The sequence below is a fragment of the Mustela nigripes genome, chromosome 13, assembly GCF_022355385.1.
Source record: "Mustela nigripes isolate SB6536 chromosome 13, MUSNIG.SB6536, whole genome shotgun sequence".
NCBI lineage: Eukaryota > Metazoa > Chordata > Mammalia > Carnivora > Mustelidae > Mustela > Mustela nigripes.
The window spans coordinates 129913701-129935626 of record NC_081569.1 but is presented as its reverse complement, the minus strand read 5'-3'; the positions used below and the strand labels follow the sequence as shown (position 1 = coordinate 129935626).

The window sequence follows — 21926 nt, the reverse complement described above, 5'->3', positions numbered from 1 at the left end:
GACTAGTAGAAGTTTCTTGAGGGATAATGAGATACTAGCTCACAACTATTAAGCATTTAAGTTGCACCGGGCCCTGTGCTAAGTACGGATTATATGATCTTGCAGATTCCTCATTCCCGGATCCTGGTGATTGGGTTCTCCCCGTTTTAAGGCGGAGGAATTTGAGGTCTAGGGAGGAAGAGATGGAGACACCCAGGATCATACCGCTGGAAAGTGGCGGAGCTGGGGCTGTCTAGGGGCGCTGGCGCAGCTGCTGGGGAGGGGGCCCGGGCTGGGTGCGGTGCTAGGCGCTCTTTGTCAGGAGTGTCGTGGAAGGGGTACCTGGGTGGCTCAGTGGGTTAAAGCCTCTGCCTTCTGCTGGGGTCATGATCTCAGGGTCCTGGGATCGAGCCCTGCATCGGGTTCTCTGCTCAGTGGGGAGCCTGCTTCCCCCTCTCTCTCTGCCTGCCTCTCTGCCTCCTTGTGATCTCTCTCTCTCTGTCAAATAAATTTTAAAAATCTTAAAAAAAAAAAATAAAGAGTTTATGGAACCCTTAGAAGTGACTGTTACCGTGATGGTGGTTTGTGCCCGCATGACAGATGAGGTTGATAAGACTTACAGAGGTCCAATGCCATGTAGCTGAGAAGTCAGCCCAGCGGTCAAACTTTATGGAGCCAGGGTGTTAACCTTAGACTGTGCTGCCGCCACCCCCCACCTCCCCACGGCTCTCTACATCCTCCCACGTGTCTAATCAGCCCGCGCTCAGGCTGGGGAGGCCAGATGAAGCCAGCCCCCGCCATGCTCCATCATTCTGAATGCACAGCCCTGTTAGTGCTGAATCCTGCACTTCTGGAGCCTTGTCGTCCCCCAGGCCCTGGAGAGAGAGCTGGCCGAACTGGCCGGCGGGCGGTCCGCCTTGCAGAGGCCAGCGTTCTCTTGGGCCGTGGCCAAACACACAAAGCATTTCGGTAAAGGAACATTGGAGGAATTAAGTTAAACGACAGGTTTTGTAAATGATAGAGTGCTCTGTGCTGATGTTGTTATTATTATGTGGTTGACACTTGAATTGTTTTGTGCCAAGAGCTTGGCTGCAGTCCGCTGGTCCAGCAGATAGTGCTAAGCAACTACTGTGTGCTTGGCCCTGTGCCAGGTACTGGGAACTGAACCATAAACAAAGGAGAGGAAGCCCCCTTCTCTTGGAGCTGTATATCAGAGTCGGGGGCACCCAGAAATGCAAATAGACGAAGTAGTGTGTGATGTAAAAGGTCAGGTAGTGGTCAGTATTGTGAGGACAAATTTAGCCGAGCAAGCACATGGAGAATGGCCAGAGGGCTCGTTTGGATGGCTGGCTGGGGATTCTGGAGATGTCATATTCGGGGGGATGGAATTTCTAGAGCCGATGCTTCTCCCTAGCCTCTTTGTTCTTCTTGCCTTTCCAACAGTCCTTTTCAAGACAGCTGTGCTCTCTAGCTTTCTCCAGCTCTCTAGCTTCTTTGGCATTTCATTCTGTAGCCCCTTCCAGCCAGACTCCTCAGCCAACTAGCCCCTACTGGCCTGAAGATCTTAGCCCTCCCCAGGGCATCTCCGAGTGGGCTGCTGGGCCCACACCCTGCCTCTGTGCCTGGAATGCATTTCCAGCATGGACAGAGGGAGACCAGAAGCCCCACCCTTGCACACATGAGGGCACACACACACACACACTTAACCTGCTAGAGGGGACAGCTCACCCTCTGGTCCACTCTGCAGGGCCCTGGAGGACATTCAAGTTCAACGGGGTTTGGACTGGATGACCTTTTAGGAAAGAGGCTGCAAACCATCATTCCATGGGCAAGAGTCAGCCTACGGATGAATCTCATTTGGCCCTGACTGTGTGGTTTCCTTTCTTGCCTTTTTTTTTTTTTTTTTAAATTTTTTAAAAATTGAATGTGTTGTTAGATTTAAAAGCCAGGAAATGTGGAATTTCTGGCTCCTTTAAAAAAACCCAGAATATCTGGTCAGTCCAGGCCCACACCCTCATAAACACCAAGAAGCTAGAGCTGAGTAGCAAATGCTCACTGTATTAGCACAAGCCTTTAGTTTGCCACAGTCCCCACTATTCCCTGTTGCCTTCCACACAGCCTGCTTTTGAGTGTGCGTCCTGTGTGTAGGCCCCAAAGACGGGGATGACATCTTACATTTCCTTTTATTTCCACCACATTGTGTGCAGTCCCTTGCATGGATTGTATGTTTGATATGTGCTTGTTGGTTTAAATGTTAATTAACTGTGTCAACTTAGCAAATCCCTTAAACTTTCTACCCCTTGATTGCTGTATCTCTCAGTTCTTATCTCCAAACATTGTCCGTTTGTTTTTTATTCCTGGACTTTAGGGACTTTAGGCAGAAAAGAAATAAAGAGAGAGAGAAAGAGAGGAAGAAAGAAAATCATGAAAATCAAACCAACTGTTTCTAAAACTTAGCTAATCATCAAAACTGTTTGCAAAACTTGATAGATGCAGATTCCCAGGCCTGACCGTCGGCCCATGGACTCAGAAGCTATGAGAGCAGAGTCCACGGAATCTGTATATTTAGTAGGTTCAGAGATTCCTCGGCTACACTTGGGGACCTTTTACTGTTTATACCTCTCCTTGGGCTCTTCTGATCCTTGATTGGGGGCATTCTGAGGGCTTCACCTTGAGGAATCAGGGTGTGCATCCCCTCCTGGGCTGTCTTTCCAGCACACCTTCCATGTGGAGACTGAGTCCGTGTCCTTGTCATTCTCAGAGCAGGAAAGACCTGGCTGTTTGTGAGTTTCACACTGGTCATTACCCAACTTCTACCAGGGGTCCCCCAAAAACACTGTGGGGCTTTTCACCACTGATGAAGTATGAATCTGAGTCTGTGGGCTACTGGGTGGTCTTGGAAGGTGTGCTCATCCTTGGCCACGGGTGGTCATCCCAGAGTTGGTGCACCAAACTGTTCACCCGTGTTTAGCCTGAGCATGGGCAGAGTTACCCCAAATCATCTGATGTGCTGGGTAAACGTTGGCGTAAGCACGCTTGTGTTTTTAGTGATTTAAAACATAAAAGCAGCCCACTGACATTTTTTAGCAAGCTTTGCATAATTGGTTTTTAATTTGCAGCTCTTTGAAATAGCATTGGCCTTCTTCCCCCTGACTCAGACACTTTTTCTGTCTCATACTTGTTTGGCAGAGAGATCCAATCTGTCCCTTCTTGGAACAGGAATCTCCCAGCTCATCTTTGAAATCCTGACTTTCTGCTTTAGTTCCGTCACTTTGTTAGCATGCCGTCAAGAGCCGTTAGCTTTTTTATTTCCTTTAATAGTTTCATTTGAGGGAGAGCGAGCGATCGCTGTAGGCCGCTCTGGATGTTTTTATCGTTGACCCCCGTGTTACCGAGTCCCCTGAGATGCAGGACCCCAAGCCTTCACAAGGGTTCTGATGCTCTGGGTTCACCTCATCGGTTGGTCACACCTGCTGTCGTTTGAGGGCAGTGTCCCTTGGAGAGAGGGTGGTGGGGACATGGCTGCATCTGTGTGTCCTTAGAAATCAGACACCTCTGCAAAGTGCAGGGAGTCCTGTGCTGCCTTCTTAGAGTTTCTGCCTTAAGATGGGGGTAATCTTAGTACTCACCCCTTGGGGCTGCTCTGATGAGCAAATGAACTAATTCAGTTGGAAGGTCTCACGTAACGCCGGGCGCTCAGTAAGATACACAACAAACATAGGACAGAAATGTGCTTCACTTTTCCAAGGTGTTAATTATGCAAGTTACTTTGGATTATCGATTCCAACACTGTTCTTTGGGCTTTCGTTTCTTTGAGGGTAATTTGCCCTTGGATATGGTGAGTGGCCCTAATGTGTGGAGGTCCCAGGTATCACGGGTACAGGACACCATTCTGGCTTCCTAACCCGAGGGTCTGCTTCTGGAGCCTGGAAAGAGCTCCGGACTTGGGCTCAGGCTTCTGGGTTTGAAGTCTGGCTCCTTCGCTTACTCCCTGTATGACCTTGGACAGGTCGGCTGTCTCGTTGAGCATCAGTTTCTTTCTCTATATAAAGAGGAAACTCATACTCACCGAGTTGCATCATGAAGATTAATTGAGGCGCAGTGTAAAACGATGACCTTGACTCCAGCACAATATGATTGTAAATTGCCTCTTCTAGGGGCTGCGGCCCATGTGCAGTGAATCACACCACACGTTCTGACAGCATTGGCCTTTCCAGTGTGTTGCACCTTTGACCTGGATTTCGGGGAAGCAAGCAGACCTTCCTGTGTCTGGTTGTTCATGCAAGAGTCATGCAGCCAGTTTTAGTTACCCCTGCACACTGTAAATGAGAAGGCCCTTCGACCCTCTGTCTTCTCCTAAGCTGCTTTGTGTGACCCTTATCTTGTTTCCTGTGGTGTTAAGGTCAATGCTAGAGTCCATGAGCCATCAGTTTTTTTAGCAGCCGTACAAAGTGGCCTCTTCTGTTAAGGCTGGCCGTCTTTCTTTGGTGTCCCCAGGTCCACTGGCAGCCTGGACTCAGAGTTGGGAAAGTGGGTCATCTCGCCGGTGAGCTCCGCTGGCTGAACAGCGCTGGAGCCAGCCACGCTGCTCTCCCTTCTACCACGTCCCCAAGACACAAGACCACTTGGCCTGAGGTTGGAGCTCTGAGACCTGGGACTTACAGGCAGATTTGGGCAGGCTGCAGGTGCTGGGAGTCAGGTCATTGGCTTCCTCTGGGTTTAGCAGCCCCTTGAGGCTGTGCACTTCGTGCCCGTGCTGGGGCTCTGTGTGTTCTGCTTAGCGGCTGTGGCTGCAGGGGTCCCCTTCGCTAAGCAGGGTGCTTGTGCGTGTTCTGGATGGCAAGCTCCCACACAGTTTGGCTCCATAACCCTTCTTCCTGCCCCTCCCCACAGCCAGCACCAATAGAAAAACTTGGCTCTTTGGAGGCACTGTAGCAAAGCAGGACTGTTGCATTGGAACAATTGGGCTCTGGAGAGGTTACTAGGCATTTGAACTTCAGTTCTGCCTTTGTATAAATGGGGGAGACAGGCCCCTGTCTCACACCAGATGCAAAAATTAGCTCAAAATGGATCTAAGACTTAATATAAGAGCTAAAACTATAAAACTCTTAGAAGAAAACAGCTGTTAATCTTTGTGAGCTTGGATTAGGCAATGATTTCTTAGACAGGACACCAAACTACAAGCAACAAAATAAAAAATAGGTACATCTGACATCATCAAAATTAAAAACTTTTGTCCTTCAAGGGTCATAAAGTAAAAAGATAGTCCACAGAACTAGAGCAAAGTTTTGCACGTTATAGATCTGATAAGGGTCTCGTATATAGAATATGTAAAGAGCTATTACAACTCAATAATAAAAGTGGGTGATGCGCATTTCTTCAGAGAAGATACATGAATGACTAATAAGCACAAGAAAAGATGCTCAACATCATTAGCCATCAAAGAAATGAAAACCACTGAGAGACCACTTCACATCCACTAGGATGACTATACTAAACTTGTAACAAATATTGTAACAAATATTAGTGACCCTTTGGAGAAGTTGTAATCCTCATACTCTGCTGGTGGGAACATAAAATGGTGCAACCACAGAAAATAGTTCTCAAAAATTCCACTCCTAGATAGATACCCAATAGAAAGAAGCAGATGTCCATGCAAAAACTTGTACATGAATGTTCATAGAAGTATTATTCACAATATTTCAAAAGTAGAGATGACCCAAATGTCCATAAGTGGAAGAACAGATTAAAAAATATGATCTACCCATACAGTAGACTATCACTTGGTCATGAAAAGGAATAAAATACGGATACTTGCTACAACATGGATGAACTTGAGAACATTTACATTTAGTGGAAGAATCCAGTCACAAAGAACCATGTGCTGCAGGATTCCACTGATAGGAAATGTCCAGAATTGGCAAATCCATAGAGATGGCAAGGAGAACCATCCCTGGGGCCTGGCGCTGGGGGAGATGGGAGAGGTGGGGAACGGCTGGTAAGGAGTGTGGGGTTTCTTTTGGAATTCATGAAAATACTCTAACATTTATGGTGGTGATAGTCACACAACTTTGTGAATATACTGAAAGCCATCAAGTTGTGGACTTCAAGAGGGCAAATTGGTGAATTTCATCTCAATAAAGCTGCTTTTAAAATGAGGAAGGATAATATCTATGTCACATAGGTGTGGGGAGGATTCGAAGACATAATGCTGTAAATGGCCTGGCATGTATCCGGGCTCCAAAATTCGTAGCTATAGTGATTAAAACCCCCTCTTAAGCCAACAGCAGTGAAAAAACCAGGATCTCATTAGGGGCATTTTCTCCTCTTTTCCTTTTTATTGCTAGGGGCCATCCAGAAGCAATGAGAGCTATGTGGCAGGATTTTGTATGGAACTTGGGAGGAAATATGGAGTAATCCTGCCTACTCATTAGAGTCCCCTGGAGAGTTAAAAAAAAAAAAAAAAAATAAATATATAAATATATATATATATATATATATATATATATATATATATATATATAGACATGAATGGAGCCTAGAGACTGAATCAGTTGGTCTGGGTGGAGCCAGCAGGTGGCTGTAGCCTGTGGCCGTTGGTGGAAACCTCTGGTGCCATATAAACCGGCCCAGGTCTTTGAAGGAGTGAGGACATCTGGGTTCAGGATAGAAGGCTCACGTGAGCAATGCACTTTATAGTTTGCAAACTGCTTTTGTAGACATCATCTCTTTTGATCTGTTTAACAACCGTACAGCGGGTGGGTGTTATTGGTGCCATTCATTGTGAGAGAACTGAGATTTTGAGAGGTTAAGTCACTTTTAAAGCATAATTTTATCCTGTGCTTTTTAAAAATCAAGACCCACACACATGCTCATACCTATTAGTTATCAAATCTAACGCTTTGGGGAGCACCACGGGGGCGATGCCTGCCACCAGGTTAATTGACTTTGTGTAGACTTCAGAACAGAGCTTTTCCTGCTACTCCTCTTTAACTGATGAGCAAGCAGGGCAAGCTGGTACAGTGTGATTTACCTGTGTCCGTATTCACACATGTGCCACTGGTAATTACGGATCGGCGTGTGCAAGGGAACATGAGATGGGAATAATTTGGATCCTGAGGCTGTCAGAAATCCGCAGCTGTTCCCCATAACCTCGGAGCAAAAGGCTTTACATCAGTCACAACACACCTTATTGTTCTCACTGAATGACTACAGTAAGTCTGTGATACAATGTGAGCCCCTTAATAAAATACCGCCTGTGTCTGTTTAGTATAGTGTGATATTATCTGCGCAAGAGACGTCTGCTGCCGAAACCAATCGGAAATCCACTGGCTCACGTTGGCACACCTCCAAGTGGGGTCTGCAGAGCAGTGGACCAGCATCCGGGGAGCACGTTAAAAGTTCTTGGGTCTCATTCTGAGACCACTGAAGCAGCTGTTCTAGAAGGTGGAGTCCAGAAATCTGGGAGGAAACAAGCCCTCCGGGGCATTCTGATGCTCTCTGCGGTTTTTGTTTTGTTTTGTTTTTAAGATTTTATTTATTTATTTGAGAGAGAGAGAGAGAGATTGAGAGAATAAGTGGGGGCCAGGGGAGGGGCAGAGGGAGAAGCAGACTCTCCGCAGAGCAGGGAGTCCAACATGGGACACTATCCCGGGACCCCAGGATGATGACCTGAGTCGAAGGTGGACGCTTAACCCGCCGAGCCACCCAGGCACCCTCTCTGCAGGTTTAGATGACCCTAGCGTCTCTTCCAGCTCCGACTGACCATGATCCTCTCTGAGAATGCTACGAGGGTCTAAGAACACGTTTTTCTCGACAGCGATCTCAAACTGTCTGGAGGGACCTGCACGCCATCAGCTGTCCATTCATGTGTGCGGCACCTGAATTTGTGTGAGGCGGGAAGCCCTTCTGAGTTTGCAGACATTTCCAAACCAGTTATTTCCAGGTATTGAGAACCTCCCCGCTGCCAGCATTCACAGCCTAAGGGATTTCTGAATTAATGAAGCTGCTTTATAGTTTCAGAGGGAAGATCAGATAAGCTGTTCATCGCTGTAGCTGGCTAGAGTTCTCGGGGCTTTGCTCCGAGAACCTGGGGCTGGGGGAGCTCTCTGGCTCCACCCCACCCCCACCCCACCCCCACCCCACCCCCACCCCTACCTGCCTGCGTGCTGCAAAGCCCTTCCTTCCCCATCTCTCAACTTTTATTGCATCCATTTCCTTACATGTATCATCCATGGTGAAACCCCTCCATCCTCCGGGCCAAGGCATCCCTGGCTGTGAATTCATCTGGTCGCGTCACCTGGGTGGGATTTTTATTAGCCAGAGTTCAGGACCCGCAAAATAGAGGTCGCCTGTTCTGCTCAGTGATTTGTCTGTTATCTATGCCTTATGCCTGAAAGAAATTGGCTGAAATCCGTGTTTTAGCTGCACACCCTGCATACAGATGAAACCGAACAGCATTGGTGGAGAATAATTAAGCCAAGGACCTTGATTTTCACCTTCATGATGAAAGACAAATGACTTCCAAGGCTTTAATAGGATGATGGTACTTGAAACGTTCTACTACTTTGGCCAACTCGGGACTTTGAGAACAGCTCTGCTCATGAAAATTCTTTGCAACAACTGCATTTTCATTTAATTGTAGGTAGTCATTTTGCAGGAGCTCTTGTCTGTGTTTTTTTTTTTTTTTGGTTTTTGGTTTTTTTTTTTTTAACCCCAGTATAATCAAGGCATATTACACTGCTGTTGTTAAAGAATTGGTTTTAACTGTGTTTTTAACTCTTTTCGAGAAAATTGATTTTCCCTGCCAGATATATTCTGCTCCTTACCAGTCTTTTGGGGGGTGGGGAGAGTCTTGTGGGGGCCACTGTTTCTCTCCCTTTCTCATCTTTTGAATCGAATGTCAATTGGGCAAGAAAATTGACTGATGGCCTCGTGGGAAACGAAACCTCACCAAACCATAAATATGAAACAGACCTGAAAAAGACGTATTTCAACAAAAGCCATCATTCTTCAAATAGCTCTTCTCTAGCAAAAGGTTTTCCTGACAATCATCAGCTCCTTTCTGTTCAGTGCTAGACTCTCCATCCTGGCCAAGGTGATTTTTCCCATGTCTCAAGGCCCCTAGCTCCCTTTTGCAGGAACAGCATTTGTGCTTTTCTCGGCAGGACCATCCACAAATGGGTGTCACCCTGCCCAGCTGGCTTGTTCAGGCTTTGTTCCAAACACAATGCTGTCTTTTCTTAGCGTGGAAACGGGCTGTTCTCCGCTGCTTTCTGAGAGAATGGCCCTTTCCTATTCTGCTCATAGAAACCAGCCCCAAGCCTCAGCAGCTTATTGTTTTCCAGGTTCTCTTAACCCAGGAGAAGGTTCTTACTAAGGACAGGGGGCTGGGAGGACCAAGGTCAGGGGGATGCTTTGTCTTGCTGAGATGTGTGGAGACTGAGAAGTCAGTTCAGTTGCGATTGATTCCCCACCCTGCCCTAAACGCCCCCCCTCCCCCTCCCCCCACCGTGGGCTCTGATGCCCCAACAATGGCAGCAGCGTCAGGCTTTCAGTACAAAAAGAAAGCGTTCCCTCCCTCTAGAAGGTGTTTAGGAAGCGGTGGTGTTCAGATGGGTCCTGCCACCATCTGACCGGGGACGGAGGCAGACTTCCTCCCCTTCTTTGAGCTTGAGCTTCCTGGCCTGTGGGTGCCGCAGGGTGCTAGGATCTCTAGGTCTGCTCAGTTCCGGAACCTCAGGATGGGGCTTACTTTGCAGCCCCGCCACGCCCCGCCACTCCCCACCACTTCCTGTGGACGCGAGTGCGAGTGCGCTGAGCGGGTGCCTTCCCACCTGCGCTTGCAGCCAGAGGAGTCGAGTGAGTCATCCTGGCAGGTGGAGGCCTTGCCCCTGGCAGCTCTTGCTCACTCAGAGCCTTCACCTGGTGGCTAGCTGGGCTGGCTTGATGCTTTGAGTGAGCCCGGCACCCACCACGTGGGTTTGCTCCTAGGTGGGTGTGTTTGCTGTAGCCTGGCCATGGGGGCATCCGGGCTGAAGTGGAGAGGGCACGGAACGGGCGTGAGGAGTCTCGCCCAGGTCACCAGCTCTGTGGATCAGGCCTCCTTTTAGCAAACATTTAGTGAGCACTCCGGGTGGCCACAAACTCAGCGAGGTGCAGAGCACACAGAAAGCCAACGAGACACGCGTTGTGCTCTCACAGAACTCCCAGTTTCAAGGAGGGGAGCAGAAACTAAGGTCACAATACAGCATGACAGGGTCCAGGATAAGCTCAGAGTTCTATGGGAGCCCAGAGCAAAAGGATACCTCCTCAGCCTGGAAGGGATGAGAACCAAGGAGGGCTTCCTGTAGGTGGTGATGCTTGAGCTGAATGTCCAGGGTGAGAAGAAGCCAAGGAGACAGCAAAGGCATGTGGCCTGCAGAGTGTGGGGTTTGGAGAGGGTCAGGGCCGCAGTAACATGGGGGGCGGGGGTGGAACAGATGGCAGCTGAGACCAGAGTTCATGAGGCCAAGTCAAAGCCTCCCTTACTTGACACATTAAGGGGCTTGAGCTCTATCCTGAATCGAATGTCAATTGGGCAAGAAAATTGAGGACCCAAGACCGGTAACTGGGTCAGATTTGCATTCTCGAAAGATTCCCCTCCCGTGGCTGGGATGGAGGATAGGGCTGTGCAGGGTCAGGAGGCCTCCTAGGAGGTCTAGGAGAGAGAGAGAGACGGAAGGAAGGCCTGGAAAGTGGCAATGGGGAAAAGGAGGATTCAGGATGTAGAGTGGGACGGCCTGGGTAGCCAAAACTGGACGCTCACTCACATGAGTGAGCCTGGAGGCCTGAAGGTCTCCGTCCAGTGAGCACGTAGGCCACGGTGCCAGCCTGGGGCAAGAGTAGGAGGAAGTAGCTCATCAAGGATAAAGACTTTGAGGGGCTGAGGGACATCCAGATTGAACACCCAGACCATCAGCTGGATGTTTTGGCCTCATGCCAGAGATCCGGTTGGCATTCGTACACAGACGGCGGTCGAAAGCACAGTGATCTGTGGCGGGTGCACGTGGGGTGAGAAAAGCCACAGGCCAGGGGTGGGACCCTGGGAGACATCAGCCTGAAGGGGAGAGGAAGAGGGTCCTGGGCAAGGGACAGAAAAGGAGAGGCCAGAGAAGTAGAAGAGGGACAGACGAGGTCAGGGTTGTGCTTCCAGAGCACAGAGAATTCTAGAAAGAGGGAGTCAGGTGGAGCCAGAAGGCCCCGGGAGCAGGGGGGAGCTGAGCAAGCAGCATCCTTTGGACTCATCCGTGAGGACCCAGGCCCTACCCTCGAGCGTGAGTCTTGGAGGAAACCACTCCCTTCTCTGGGACTCAGTCTTCTCATCTATAAAATGCAGGGGTTGGCTTAGGGGTTTCCCCTTTCTGGCTCTAAGAGTCTGTGAAGTGACTATTTCTGAAACTTTTTAAAAGGGAAAAGGTATCCTTCCCACATCCTCCTGCCTCTCCCCTCAGTCAGACCAACACTGCTCTTGAAGGCTGGGGGAGTAAAAACCCGGGGACGTCAGAGCTGGCTGCGGCCTGTGGGAGCTTTGACTCCAGCCCCCTGTCGGAAGGCAGTGTGACGTCATGGATTCGGAGCCCTGTCTACTCCTGGCTTGGCAACCTTGGGCTGACCTTTGCCTTGTTTCCTCGCCTGGGAGAGACGCCCGCCCCTAAAACCCCCCTTGCAAAGAAAGGTGTTAAAGGTTAGCAAGAAGTAGGCAATATTGTGTTTATTAAAGATGAGCCAGAGGATGGGAGAGAGAAACTGGCCCACGGTCCTGGAGGGGGACATCTCCGTGACTAGAGCCAAGTGTCTGAGGACCCACCCTGCCGGAGTCTGTCCCCTGCTGGGGGTCCTTAAATCAGCTGCCCACACAAGTTCAGCCCTTAAAGTGTTCTTTTCAAGATGGAATTTGTTGCCAACTTTGAAAACTGGAAGATTTTACTTAAAAACTCATATTTTCAGCAAGCCTTGAAAACTTGGAAGATCTGTCCGTGCTGAGACCATGCAGCCGGTGTGGGGCCAGCTGGGGTGTTCCTGTCTGCAGACCCCAGCCCCGTCCAGCCCTCTTCCCTCACTAATGGTTCCTTGCTTGGCCCCTGGAGGTGACTAGAGTTTGCAACTCGAGCCTTAGACTGACCATTTGGCTTGAATTTTCTCTTACGGCCCTGCCCAGGATTTCACAGCTGACATCCAGACTACGGCCCGTTGAGAGAGGGGGAGGCTTGCTGGAGAAGACAGGAGAGGAGGGCAGAAGGTTTCCAGCGGCTCGGGCCCTGGAGAGATGCTGATGGGAAGGGGGGCTTGGCCCCTGCGGGGTGGGGGTGGTGGGGTCAGCCAGGGTGTTGGACGGAGGCCCCCGGGGTTTCCTCATTCCTCCCCCCGGGGAGGAGGAATTGTGGAGGAGGAGGATTGTGGGCCTGGCCCTGCTGGCTTGCAGAGGTCTTGCCCCTGAACTGCCCTGCTCTGTGTGTGGATGCGTGGCTGGACAGGGGAGTGGCGAGGAACCGCAGCCTGGGCTCAGCGCAGCCGTGTTTATGTGGGGGAATGTCTGGTATGTTTGGTATTTGGGTGTTTACTTCCCAGGGTGCTCGTGGGTCCCTGGTGTTGAAATGTGGCTCCTCCGTGCCGTGTGGCTCCTGTGGGGGGTGTGGGACCCTAGTGTGCCTGGCTGGGGCTTAACATGGAGGCTGTAGGGCTGCTACGGACAGCTTGTGTGCCTTAAAGCACCCTCAAGCCTGCCTCCCTCCACGTCCCCCCCCCTTGGGTCTCCTGTGCCACATTCCGCCACATGGGGGGTGGGTGTGCCCCCGGCTGTGCCAGCACTGCCTCCCTACCTCACCTGGGAAGGCAGGCCCGAGATCTGGCACGTGGCGGACACGTCCTGTGTCCCAGGCCCTGGGCTAGACTAGTTCTGGACTATTACTCAGTCCTTGTTACAAGCTTGGGCTGTAGTGCTCAGTGCTTTCCTTGCACGGGGAGACTCAGAGGCTCAGAGAGGCCATGTCTGGGCTCAAGTCTGGGCTCCAGACTTGCCCAGGAGCACACAGGCCTCGGAGGCCCTGAAGGCGGGGCTGACCGCCCTGATGCCCTGAGTCTCCACTCGGCCTGCTTCTCTCTGTCCGTGCTATGGTTCCTAGCGCATGACATGGCCTCTCAGACCTCCGGCCCTCTGGTGAGTGTTGGGGGCTTGTCGCCTGCCTGACTGCGCTCGCCTTCATTGCTCCGTCCATGGGAGAGCGGCCCTGTGTCCGGCGCCCCGGGTTACACAGCGTCATCGCTCGCTCTTATCCTATCTCTTTGTCGGCCCTGCCAGATATATTTTTGGAAATGCTTATGAAATATCAGAATTCAAAGTCAAGTCTGGGCGAAGTTTGCCACCGCGTGAAAGCCACATGGCCTGCGAGAGGGGAGTGGCGGGGGGGCCCCTCCTCAACGCCGGTCAGCTTGGACGGGACCCATCCAGCGTTCCTTGTGCAATGAATTGTATTTATTTTAAAAGACCCAAATCGGAAAGAGAACAACATAGTCATGGCCCTCAGAGCCAGGGGATAGGGGCCGTGCCAGAGACCACCAGCCCTTCAAAGAGCAGGAGGCGCTTGGGCCCTGAGGCCAAAAGGCCTGGATCCGAAGCGGTCCCTGCCTCCCAGGCAGCCTTGATATCTTTGCTTTCTCATCTGTAAAAATGGGGGAGGGTAACAGGACTGTCCTAGATGGTCTCCTGGGACCGATTAGCCTCCTGGGACTTCTAGGCCCAAAGATTTGATGCCTGCTGAGGTGACCCACCTCTGTTTGCTCAGGTCCTTCTGCCTCCCAGCTCTGCCATATTCTCAGTGTTCTAGAAGCAGGGCTCCTGGGTAGCAGTGATTCCCCCACCCACCCACCCACCGAATCCCTGGGGGACACCTTCTGCTCCTCCATTATTATCTGGCATCACCTGATTTCCTAAGGAAGAGACCCTGGTGTCCCAGAGGCGGAAACCTTCTCAAACTCCCTTCAGGCCACAAGAGGAATTTTTCAGGGTAGTTTCAGGGGTATGCATCAGGGATCCAAGGGGCAGGACCCAAGGGCCCCTCCAGGGGTGGAATCCAGACGATTCTCCGCATGTGCTTTCTGTCTGTCCTCTCGGCCTGAATGAACCGCCGACCTCTGTTCATGAGTCTGTGTTCCTCTTTCTAAAGGCTCTGCCTCTTTGTCTCTGTTTCTCTCTTTCCTCTCCATCTCTGTCATCACCTTCTCTGTCAGGAGCTCTCTCCTCTCTCTCTCTCTCTCTCTCTGCCTGGACGGGGTGAGGCAAACAGGATACCCTGCAAGAGGCCGTTGAAGGAGGCAGTCAGTCTCGGGTGGCGGCCCTGGGCCTGCGTGAGCTCGAGAATGAGCGCCTCCTTCCCTGTGTGTCCTGGGCGCCTCCCTGGCCGCACCCCGGGGCCTGGCCCTGCTTTCTCTGTCACCCACTCCCGCTTTTTGTCTCCCCGACGCCCCTCTCTGGTTGAGTGTTTGTTTCTGTCCCGACACAGGGGGTTCGGTTTCTGCTCGTCTCCGAACATCAGATCAGTATCCTGGTCTTTCTGCTTCTCAGGGCCCAGGGTTGAAGGTGGCTGCCCCCCGGCCCAGCAGCCCGATTTCAGATTTCCAGGAGCGAACACAGCCCAGCTTGGTCAGCCGTTCACACCTTGTCCAGTCAGCCGTGGTCAGGGGCTCACATCCCCCAGCCCCACAGCAGAGCTCTGAGAACAGCCTCTCTGAGGAGGGACTGCCTGGCAGGAGGACCCTCTCGGCTATGGGTCCCCAAGCCTGTCCCTCCAATGGAAGTGTGGCACAGGGGCCAACGAGAAGTGTGGCACAGGGGTACCCCTCTCTGCTCACCCCAAAACACCGACAGCTTTGCCCTGGGCCTTCCTGGGAACTGGGGAGAGCCAGAGCTCACTTTGAGAACAGGCACCCATCTCCTGGGTCTCTAAATGTGTCCAGCTGCCTCCCTCTTAAATAGTCTCGTAAATTCCAGCTGTATCTGCAGAAAACAAATCGTCATGCCCCATTTTGGGGTTCCAGTTTTAGAGGGCTGAACTGTGTGTGGTGAGAACGCTGTCTGCTGCCTCACCCCCTCCCGGCCAAGTGCTTGAGGGACCCTGGGGCACATTGGAGCCGTGGAAAGTAGCCTTGACCTGTGGGGAGAGAAGGCTGGGAGGAGGGTGGAGGCCGTGGCGGCGGTGCAGGGCCGTCTCCCTTCTGGCCCAGCAGGGGACACAGAGTGCCCGTGGGGGAAGAGAAGGCTGAGGGCACTGCCCAGCTCCCTGCTTATTTTTGGCAGGACTTCAGCTGCCGTTTTCTAAATGTTCCCGGAGGGCTCTTGTGTAGCGGCAGGAGGATTTGGGGAAGACGCCGTGCGGTGTCTGTGGGGGAGGTGTGGTCGTGGGGCTTCGGGCCATTTCTGGCTTTATTGGGAGATGTCAGCTGAGAGGGAGCAGGGGTGCAGGAGAGGCCTGGGGGGGTGGGCTTGAAGGCTGCTGGGGGGCCGTGGGACTTTAGCAGGGGTTAAGCTTCACTGCCCAGCCCAGACTGTGTCCGGGCCTATTCAGGATCTGTGCAGACACGCTGTACATATCAGGGGCCTGCGGCTCTGTGGTCCATGTGCTCCTGGGGAAGACAGGACTGAACCCCCAACCTTTGAAGGCCTCCTGTAGGCAGACCGAAGAGGCCAACCCTGGTGGAAAAGGCTTCTTACTAGCACCAAGGAAAGGCTTATGCAGAGACAAACACAGGCAATAAATCGCTTTTATAATTCTAGAATCCAAACCCGTGCCATCTTTCCCTGGCATCTTTTATCTCATTCATTCGACTAACATTTGCTGAGCCCGTATGAAGCGCCATGTTCTGGTCAGGTGTTGGGGCTGCTCAGGTCCCCCATCCTTCAGCCTAGCGGGGAGGACAAATATGACGGGACATGAGAGAGACTCTTACAGTGGGGTACTCAGTGCTGCGGCAGCACAAAGCAGTTAATTCTGTCTGGGGAGTCAGAAGAGCCTTCCTGGGAGAGGTGACATTTGCTCTTGAAGGTGGAGTAAGAGTTCAAGGGGGAAAGGAAGGTCATCTCAGGAGGGTCCAGCTGGCGTGGAGAAGGGGGAGACATTTGGAGAGAGGGTGATGGCTGGAGGGGGTGGATGAGGCGGGACAGGGAGGCTGGAGCAGCCCCCCATGTGGGCATCAGCCTGGCCCAGCTGAGTTCTTAAATGCCCAGCACTGAGCCCCTTCGAATCTGTGGCAGGAGCAGCTTCCGTTTGTGTCTGGCTCTGTGCAGGTCTGGTGGTGGGGTCTTGGAGGACAGAGCTTGTATCTCCTGGGAAGTGGCTTCCCTGCCAGGACCCCGACTTGCCCCGGCCCCGTGAGCCCCGCACTCTGCCCGGGTTGCACACATCACCTCGGCAGTTTGTGGGCAAACCCTCCTGGCCGAGGGGAGATTGCACTGCCAGCCACTTCCTCCAGTTCCTTCCCTCTGCCTGTCGTCACGGTTACCTCGGCAGTGCTGGGGGTGAGGTTGAGGTTGGGTGGAATCAATTTTGTCCGGGTTTCTATTTTCCCAGATGCAGGTCAGCCAAAGGGGCTGTCACTTCTGGTTCTGTTTCAAGGGAGGCCAAGGGGCTGGGAGGTGCTTGGGTGTGGCCGTGTTGACAAGGAGCCTCTCCGGCCAGCCTCCCAGGAGGGGTGGGCGTGGGTCAGGGAAAAGCTCAGAGGTGGTGGAGAAGGAGAAAGGGCTGCCTCACCAAGGCCTGTGCTGATGGCCGTGGGTGCTGGTCTCCAGCCAGGCTCTGGGTCCTCAGCTCCTAGAGCATGCCGGGAGTGCACGGAGAGAGGCTGTTTATTTTCCTGGCCTGGAGCCCTGTGGGCTGAGACCTTGTTCCAGGCCTCAGGCTGCCAGATTCATCCCCACTGGCTGGAGAAGTGAGAGAGTTGGCAAGCTCAGAGCAATCCGATGACTTCTCTAGTGGCCTCTGACTCTAGGCTGTCCCCTGCCCAGCTGGTCCTGTGTGTCCTCCAGATCCTCCTGGTAGCTAACCGGCAGCGAGAGGCACCGCATCATACTGATCCTGATGGGGCTGTGTGCGGCCTGTGGTCAGTCAAGAGCAGGAAGGTTGAAGTCAGAGAAATCCGAGTTGAAATCCCAACCCTGCCTTGGTCTTCAGTCCCTCCAACTGTGAAATGGGTCAGCAACAGGACCTTCCTCACTAATTGTGAGGATAGCATGACCTGTGTGGGAAGCATTTAAGAAAAAGTCATGGAAGAGCAACTCTTGTTGTTATTACTAAGGAAACAACAGAACCTGCAACTTCCATTGAAAGTCAGGGTTGGTGGGCTGTGAATTGCTACCTTGCCATTTATGGGCCCTGTCTTATGTGTGGGAAACTTTCTAATGTGTCCCAGGGGAGAAGCAAGCCAAGCTGGAGACTTAGGAAGCCCCTCTGCTTGTGTCCAGCTCAGGGCGCTCTGGGGGGCCCTGGGATCCTGGGGTGCAGGTAGGTGTCAGAGGAGGAGTGTGCAGAAGACAGGAAAAGAATCAGAGCTGGGTGAGGAGACTGGGGAGTCTGTTTGAGAGCACCAGGAGGTAGATGGGAGCCTCTGGAAGGACCAGGAGGGAGGGTAGCCCGGGGAGGTGGAAGTGCGTGGGAGTAGAATGTGAAATCTGTGTTCATGACCAAGGCATTTTTTAAAGGAAGTGCCTGGGAACCACTGGCCTGGAAAATAGTGCCCAGAAGGCTCGGGCTGGGCAAGGGACCTCTGTGTGAGTAGACTTGCCAGGCTCGGAGCCTCCTGAACTCTGGCAGAACCCGACCGCCCTGCTCTCCCGGGCCACTGACCCCTCCCGGGTTTGCCCACCTGCTCCAGAAGGATCCGTGGGCCGGCTGGGAGACGTTTCCACTTCATCAGCCGGGAAGCCGTGGGCTGGCAGGCAGGGGCGGCTCACTTTCTGCCGAGACGTGAGTTAGAAGGGGGACGGTCCGTCCGTCTGTGTGTGTCAGGAGGGACGCTGTCCTCCAGGCCTGCCTCCACGTCTGACCGGCGGCTCTGTGCCCTCACAGCTAGATGAAGAAGAGGAGCGGAGGAAAAGACGCCGGGAGAAGAACAAAGTGGCAGCAGCCCGATGCCGGAACAAGAAGAAGGAGCGGACGGAGTTTCTGCAGCGGGTGAGCGGGGTGGTGGGGGTTGGGGGGTGGGCCGGGGCACCCATGTTGTTCTTCAGAGTGAGCTTGTTACCAAAGCCTGTGGGATCGAGGTGGACCTGCTGGCATCGGTCCCTCCGGCCGCTACCCCTCAGTCCTTCCCTGCCTCCCAGCCAGTGCCCCTTCCCCAACACAAGATAACCCGGGGCCACTGGCCTCAGATCCCGCCCAGCCAGATCCCTGGAAGACCAGAGAAGCTGGGAGGAGCCAAGTCCCCTCTATGAGATCAGACCTGGTGTTGATGGACCCACATGGCCTAGGACGGTGCCGACTCATTTCGAAACCCTGGTGGCTGCCAAAGTTGTCTAGGGCGTATGCTAAAGATGTAGGTGACAGCCGCTGAGCTGGGAGCGGTGTTCCTGGCACCTGGAGAGTCTCCTAGCACCAGAGAGGCAGCTGGTGGCACCCTGAGCTGCAAGGGGGCTCTTCCAGCCCCGCATCTCATCTGGCTGGCCTCAGCCTCCTCCCTCAGTCCCTCTGGGGGGACCCCCCAAGCCTCTACCCTCAGGGACCTTGGGGTCCGACCCAGCTCTGCATGCATGAAGACCACCAGAGGGGGTCACCTTCCCCCACCCCCCGCCCAGGCCCTCAGAGCAGGTCCTGACCCTTTCACATGGACCGTGCCAAGCAGGGTGTTTGTTCTCCATACCACCCCCCAGCCCCCAACCAGAGTCCCAGCTCTTAAGCCTTTGCTATGTCTCAAAAATGATAGATGTCGGTGAAGGAAGATGACCAGGAACGCTCATCAGTCCAGGCTGGTGGTCTCCAGCGTCCCACTCTGGATCGTTTGTTCATTACCAGGTAGTGATAGTAACACCAGTATCCGTGGCTCCGGCTCTGTTCTGTGGGATCCAGCAGGTAGCCGCCATTGCTAACGTTTGTAAAGTCGGGCAGTGTGCCGAGTCCTGTGAGTGTATTATCTCTTCGTTGGCTTGATAACTGTGTGAGGTTGGTGCCTTCATTATCATCTCTCTACAGATGGGGAAGCTAGGGCACGGTGAGGTTAAGTTACTTGCCCAGGACCCTCAGCAGCTGAGTGGTAGAACTGAGATTCAAGCCTGAGGCTACTTCAAAGCATTTGCTCTTAACACTCTGCTAGTTCTAATTCATTCATTCATTCATCTGTGTGTTCATTCTTTTTTTTTTTTTTTAAGATTTTTATTTATTTATTTGACAGACAGAGATCACAAGTAAGCAGAGAAGCAGGCAGAGAGTGAGGAGGAAGCAGGCTCCCCTGCCGAGCAGAAAGCCCAATGCGGGGCTCGATCCCAGGACCTCAGGATCATGACCTGAGCCAAAGGCAGAGGCTTTCACCCCCTGAGCCACCCAGGCGCCCCGTCCGTGTGTTCATTCTTTCACTCAGTCATTGATTCATTGACAGACATTTTTAGACATGTACTAAGTTCCTAGCACTGTGCCAGCTGCCATGGGGGACACATAGGAAGGAGCAGACATAGTCTCTCCTGTGGGAGCTGGAGACAGAAGGCTCATGTGGCCTCGGTTTTCTCCGATGCTGAGGAATATATGGGTTTCTTCTCATGCTTGCAACAAGCAGAGAGAAAATCCAAGGTCACAGGTGCAGACAGCATGGGGCCATGTGTACACCAGTGGGCTGTGAGTATCTGGGGTAGGCAAATGGCCGTTACAGGTTGGAGTTAGACTCCAAGAGCTGGGAGCCTTCTTGGAAGAGATGGTGGACCAACACTGGGCTGGAAGTTTTCAAGAAGGTTCCAAGGCACAGGTCTCCCACAGGCCCCAAGACGGATGGAGGGTCCCGCACCACCTTTCCAGCCCTGAGTGCCTGAAGAGCTGGGCGGGGCATAGCAGGGAGTGGGAAGTCTCACACCAGATGCCCGCCTTCCAGGGCTTGTCAGCCCGTTAGCAGGCAAGATATGCCAAGTGAACACACACTGGTGCAGTGAAGGGCGCCCGATGAATGCTGCTAGCTGTCCTTCATGTTCCGGGAACATTTGCTGAGCACCTACTGAATGCAGACAACTCACATGCCTCGTTTAATCTTATAACATTCCAGTAAGATAAACATTGGTTATCCCCATTGTAGAGACTGACCTAGAGCTCAGAAGAGGTCACATTACTTTCCCAAAGTCACACTGCTAGCAAGTGCTGGAGCTGGAATTCATTTATCCCCTGTTTATCCATCCATCCCTCCATCCCTGCCTCCAGCTCTCCATCCCTCCCTCCTCCCATGCAGTGTGTAGCAAGTACCCGCTGCAGAGCAGACAAGCAGGTGATGTCTGCATGGGACAGCAGACGGAAGCGGGGACTGGTCATGCGCACTGCGTCAGGCACTGGGCAAGCCGGGCGGGCTGATAGAACACGCCGCGAGGTCCTAGCCCAGCCCCCGCGGAGGAAAGACTGCTTATCGAGACATAAAAGAGGCACAGGAGCTAAGGAGATGAAGGACAGCATGGAGGGGCTTAGCAGGAACCGTGCAAGCAAAGGTTAGAGGCAGGAGGTGTTTAAGGATGTGGTTACAGAATTGAAAAACATGTCAGTGTAGCTGTAGCTACACTATCGCTACAATGTAGCTACAAGGTAGAGTACAAGGGAGAGAACGGAGGGACAGGCAGCCCCCGGTCCGGTCCTCGCTATGTAGGATCATCCTCTGTGCTGCACAGTCTAGGGCAGTCCCCCTTTATGCCTCTGGTCCTGGCCTATTTATCAATAGCTCCCACTTTCACTCTCACAAGTGTCCCTGTTATGATGATGGATTATGCAGTCATGGAGAGCAATGGAAGGTTTCCGTTGGAGAGAGATAGACCTTGGAAAGATCCCTCCGGCTGCAGTGTGGAACAGGGATTGGGGCAGTGGGAAGGCCAGTTACTTGGCTATGGAGGTGTCCCTGGTGGCCTCAGGGTCTGGGAGGGAGGTTTGGGCAGGCCTGTCTGGACCCAGCCCAATCCCCATCCCCACCTGTGCTCCTCTCTTCCCCTCTGGCCTTGGAAACAGAGTTGGGTGTGAGGTTTAAGACACAGATGCAGATGGCTGTGTTGATGGCTACAGACCTGAGGAATTCTCTTGCCATTTATTCATTTATTATTTTTAAAAATATTTATTTATTATTTGAGAGAGAGAGAGAAGGGGCAGAGGGAGAGAATCCCAAGCAGACTCCCCACGGAGCACAGAGCCCAACATGGGGCTCCATCTCACGACCCTGAAAGTGGTGAGGTCGTCCCCACTCTCCGGCGAGGATTTGGAGCCTCAGAGGGCTGGAAGTTTGCTCAAGACCCCACAGCAGCTGAGGCAGGACTTAGAGCCTGGGGCTCCCTCTCCTGCCAGCACGCTATTTGGGTTGCCGGGCTCAGGGAAATTGGGGTCTGGTTCACAGGGACATAGCTCAAGTGGCAGAGTTGGGATTTTAATTCAGACAGGTCTTTTGTGCTCAGGAGGGGCTATACCAGCCTTCTTCCCTATACTTACCAAAAAAGTTGGGAAGCAGAACTCTACTTTAAGTGCATTAGGGTAAATGTTTTTTTTTTTTTTTTTTAAAGATTTTATTTATTTACTTGACAGACAGAGATCACAAGTAGGCAGAGAGGCAGAGAGAGAGGAGGAAGCAGGCTCCCCGCTGAGCAGAGAGCCCAATGCGGGGCTCAATCCCAGGACCCTGGGATCATGACCCGAGCCGAAAGCAGAGGCTTTAACCCACTGAGCCACCCAGGCGCCCCGGTAAATGTTTTTTTTTTT

The 21926-nt window shown here is 52.6% G+C and overlaps 1 protein-coding gene across 9 annotated transcripts in view; it reads left to right on the top strand.

Annotated features, from left to right (window-relative positions):
• The window catches only part of JDP2 (Jun dimerization protein 2), a 65524-nt gene that overhangs the window by 12180 nt on the left and 31418 nt on the right, over positions 1 to 21926 (top strand). For 6 of the 9 annotated variants that reach the window (XR_009399194.1, XR_009399195.1, XR_009399193.1 and 3 more), the window contains exons 3-4: positions 4477 to 4614; positions 18078 to 18182. Coding sequence is in view for 5 of the 9 variants with exons in the window: in XM_059373711.1 (XP_059229694.1) it covers positions 4477 to 4614; positions 18078 to 18182 (243 nt within the window). In the remaining 4 variants the exon portion in view is untranslated. Of the gene's footprint in view, positions 1 to 4476; positions 4615 to 7798; positions 7925 to 18077; positions 18183 to 18930; positions 19040 to 21926 lie in introns of those variants that run through there. The other 3 variants (XR_009399196.1, XM_059373708.1, XM_059373709.1) reach the window with 3 other exon arrangements.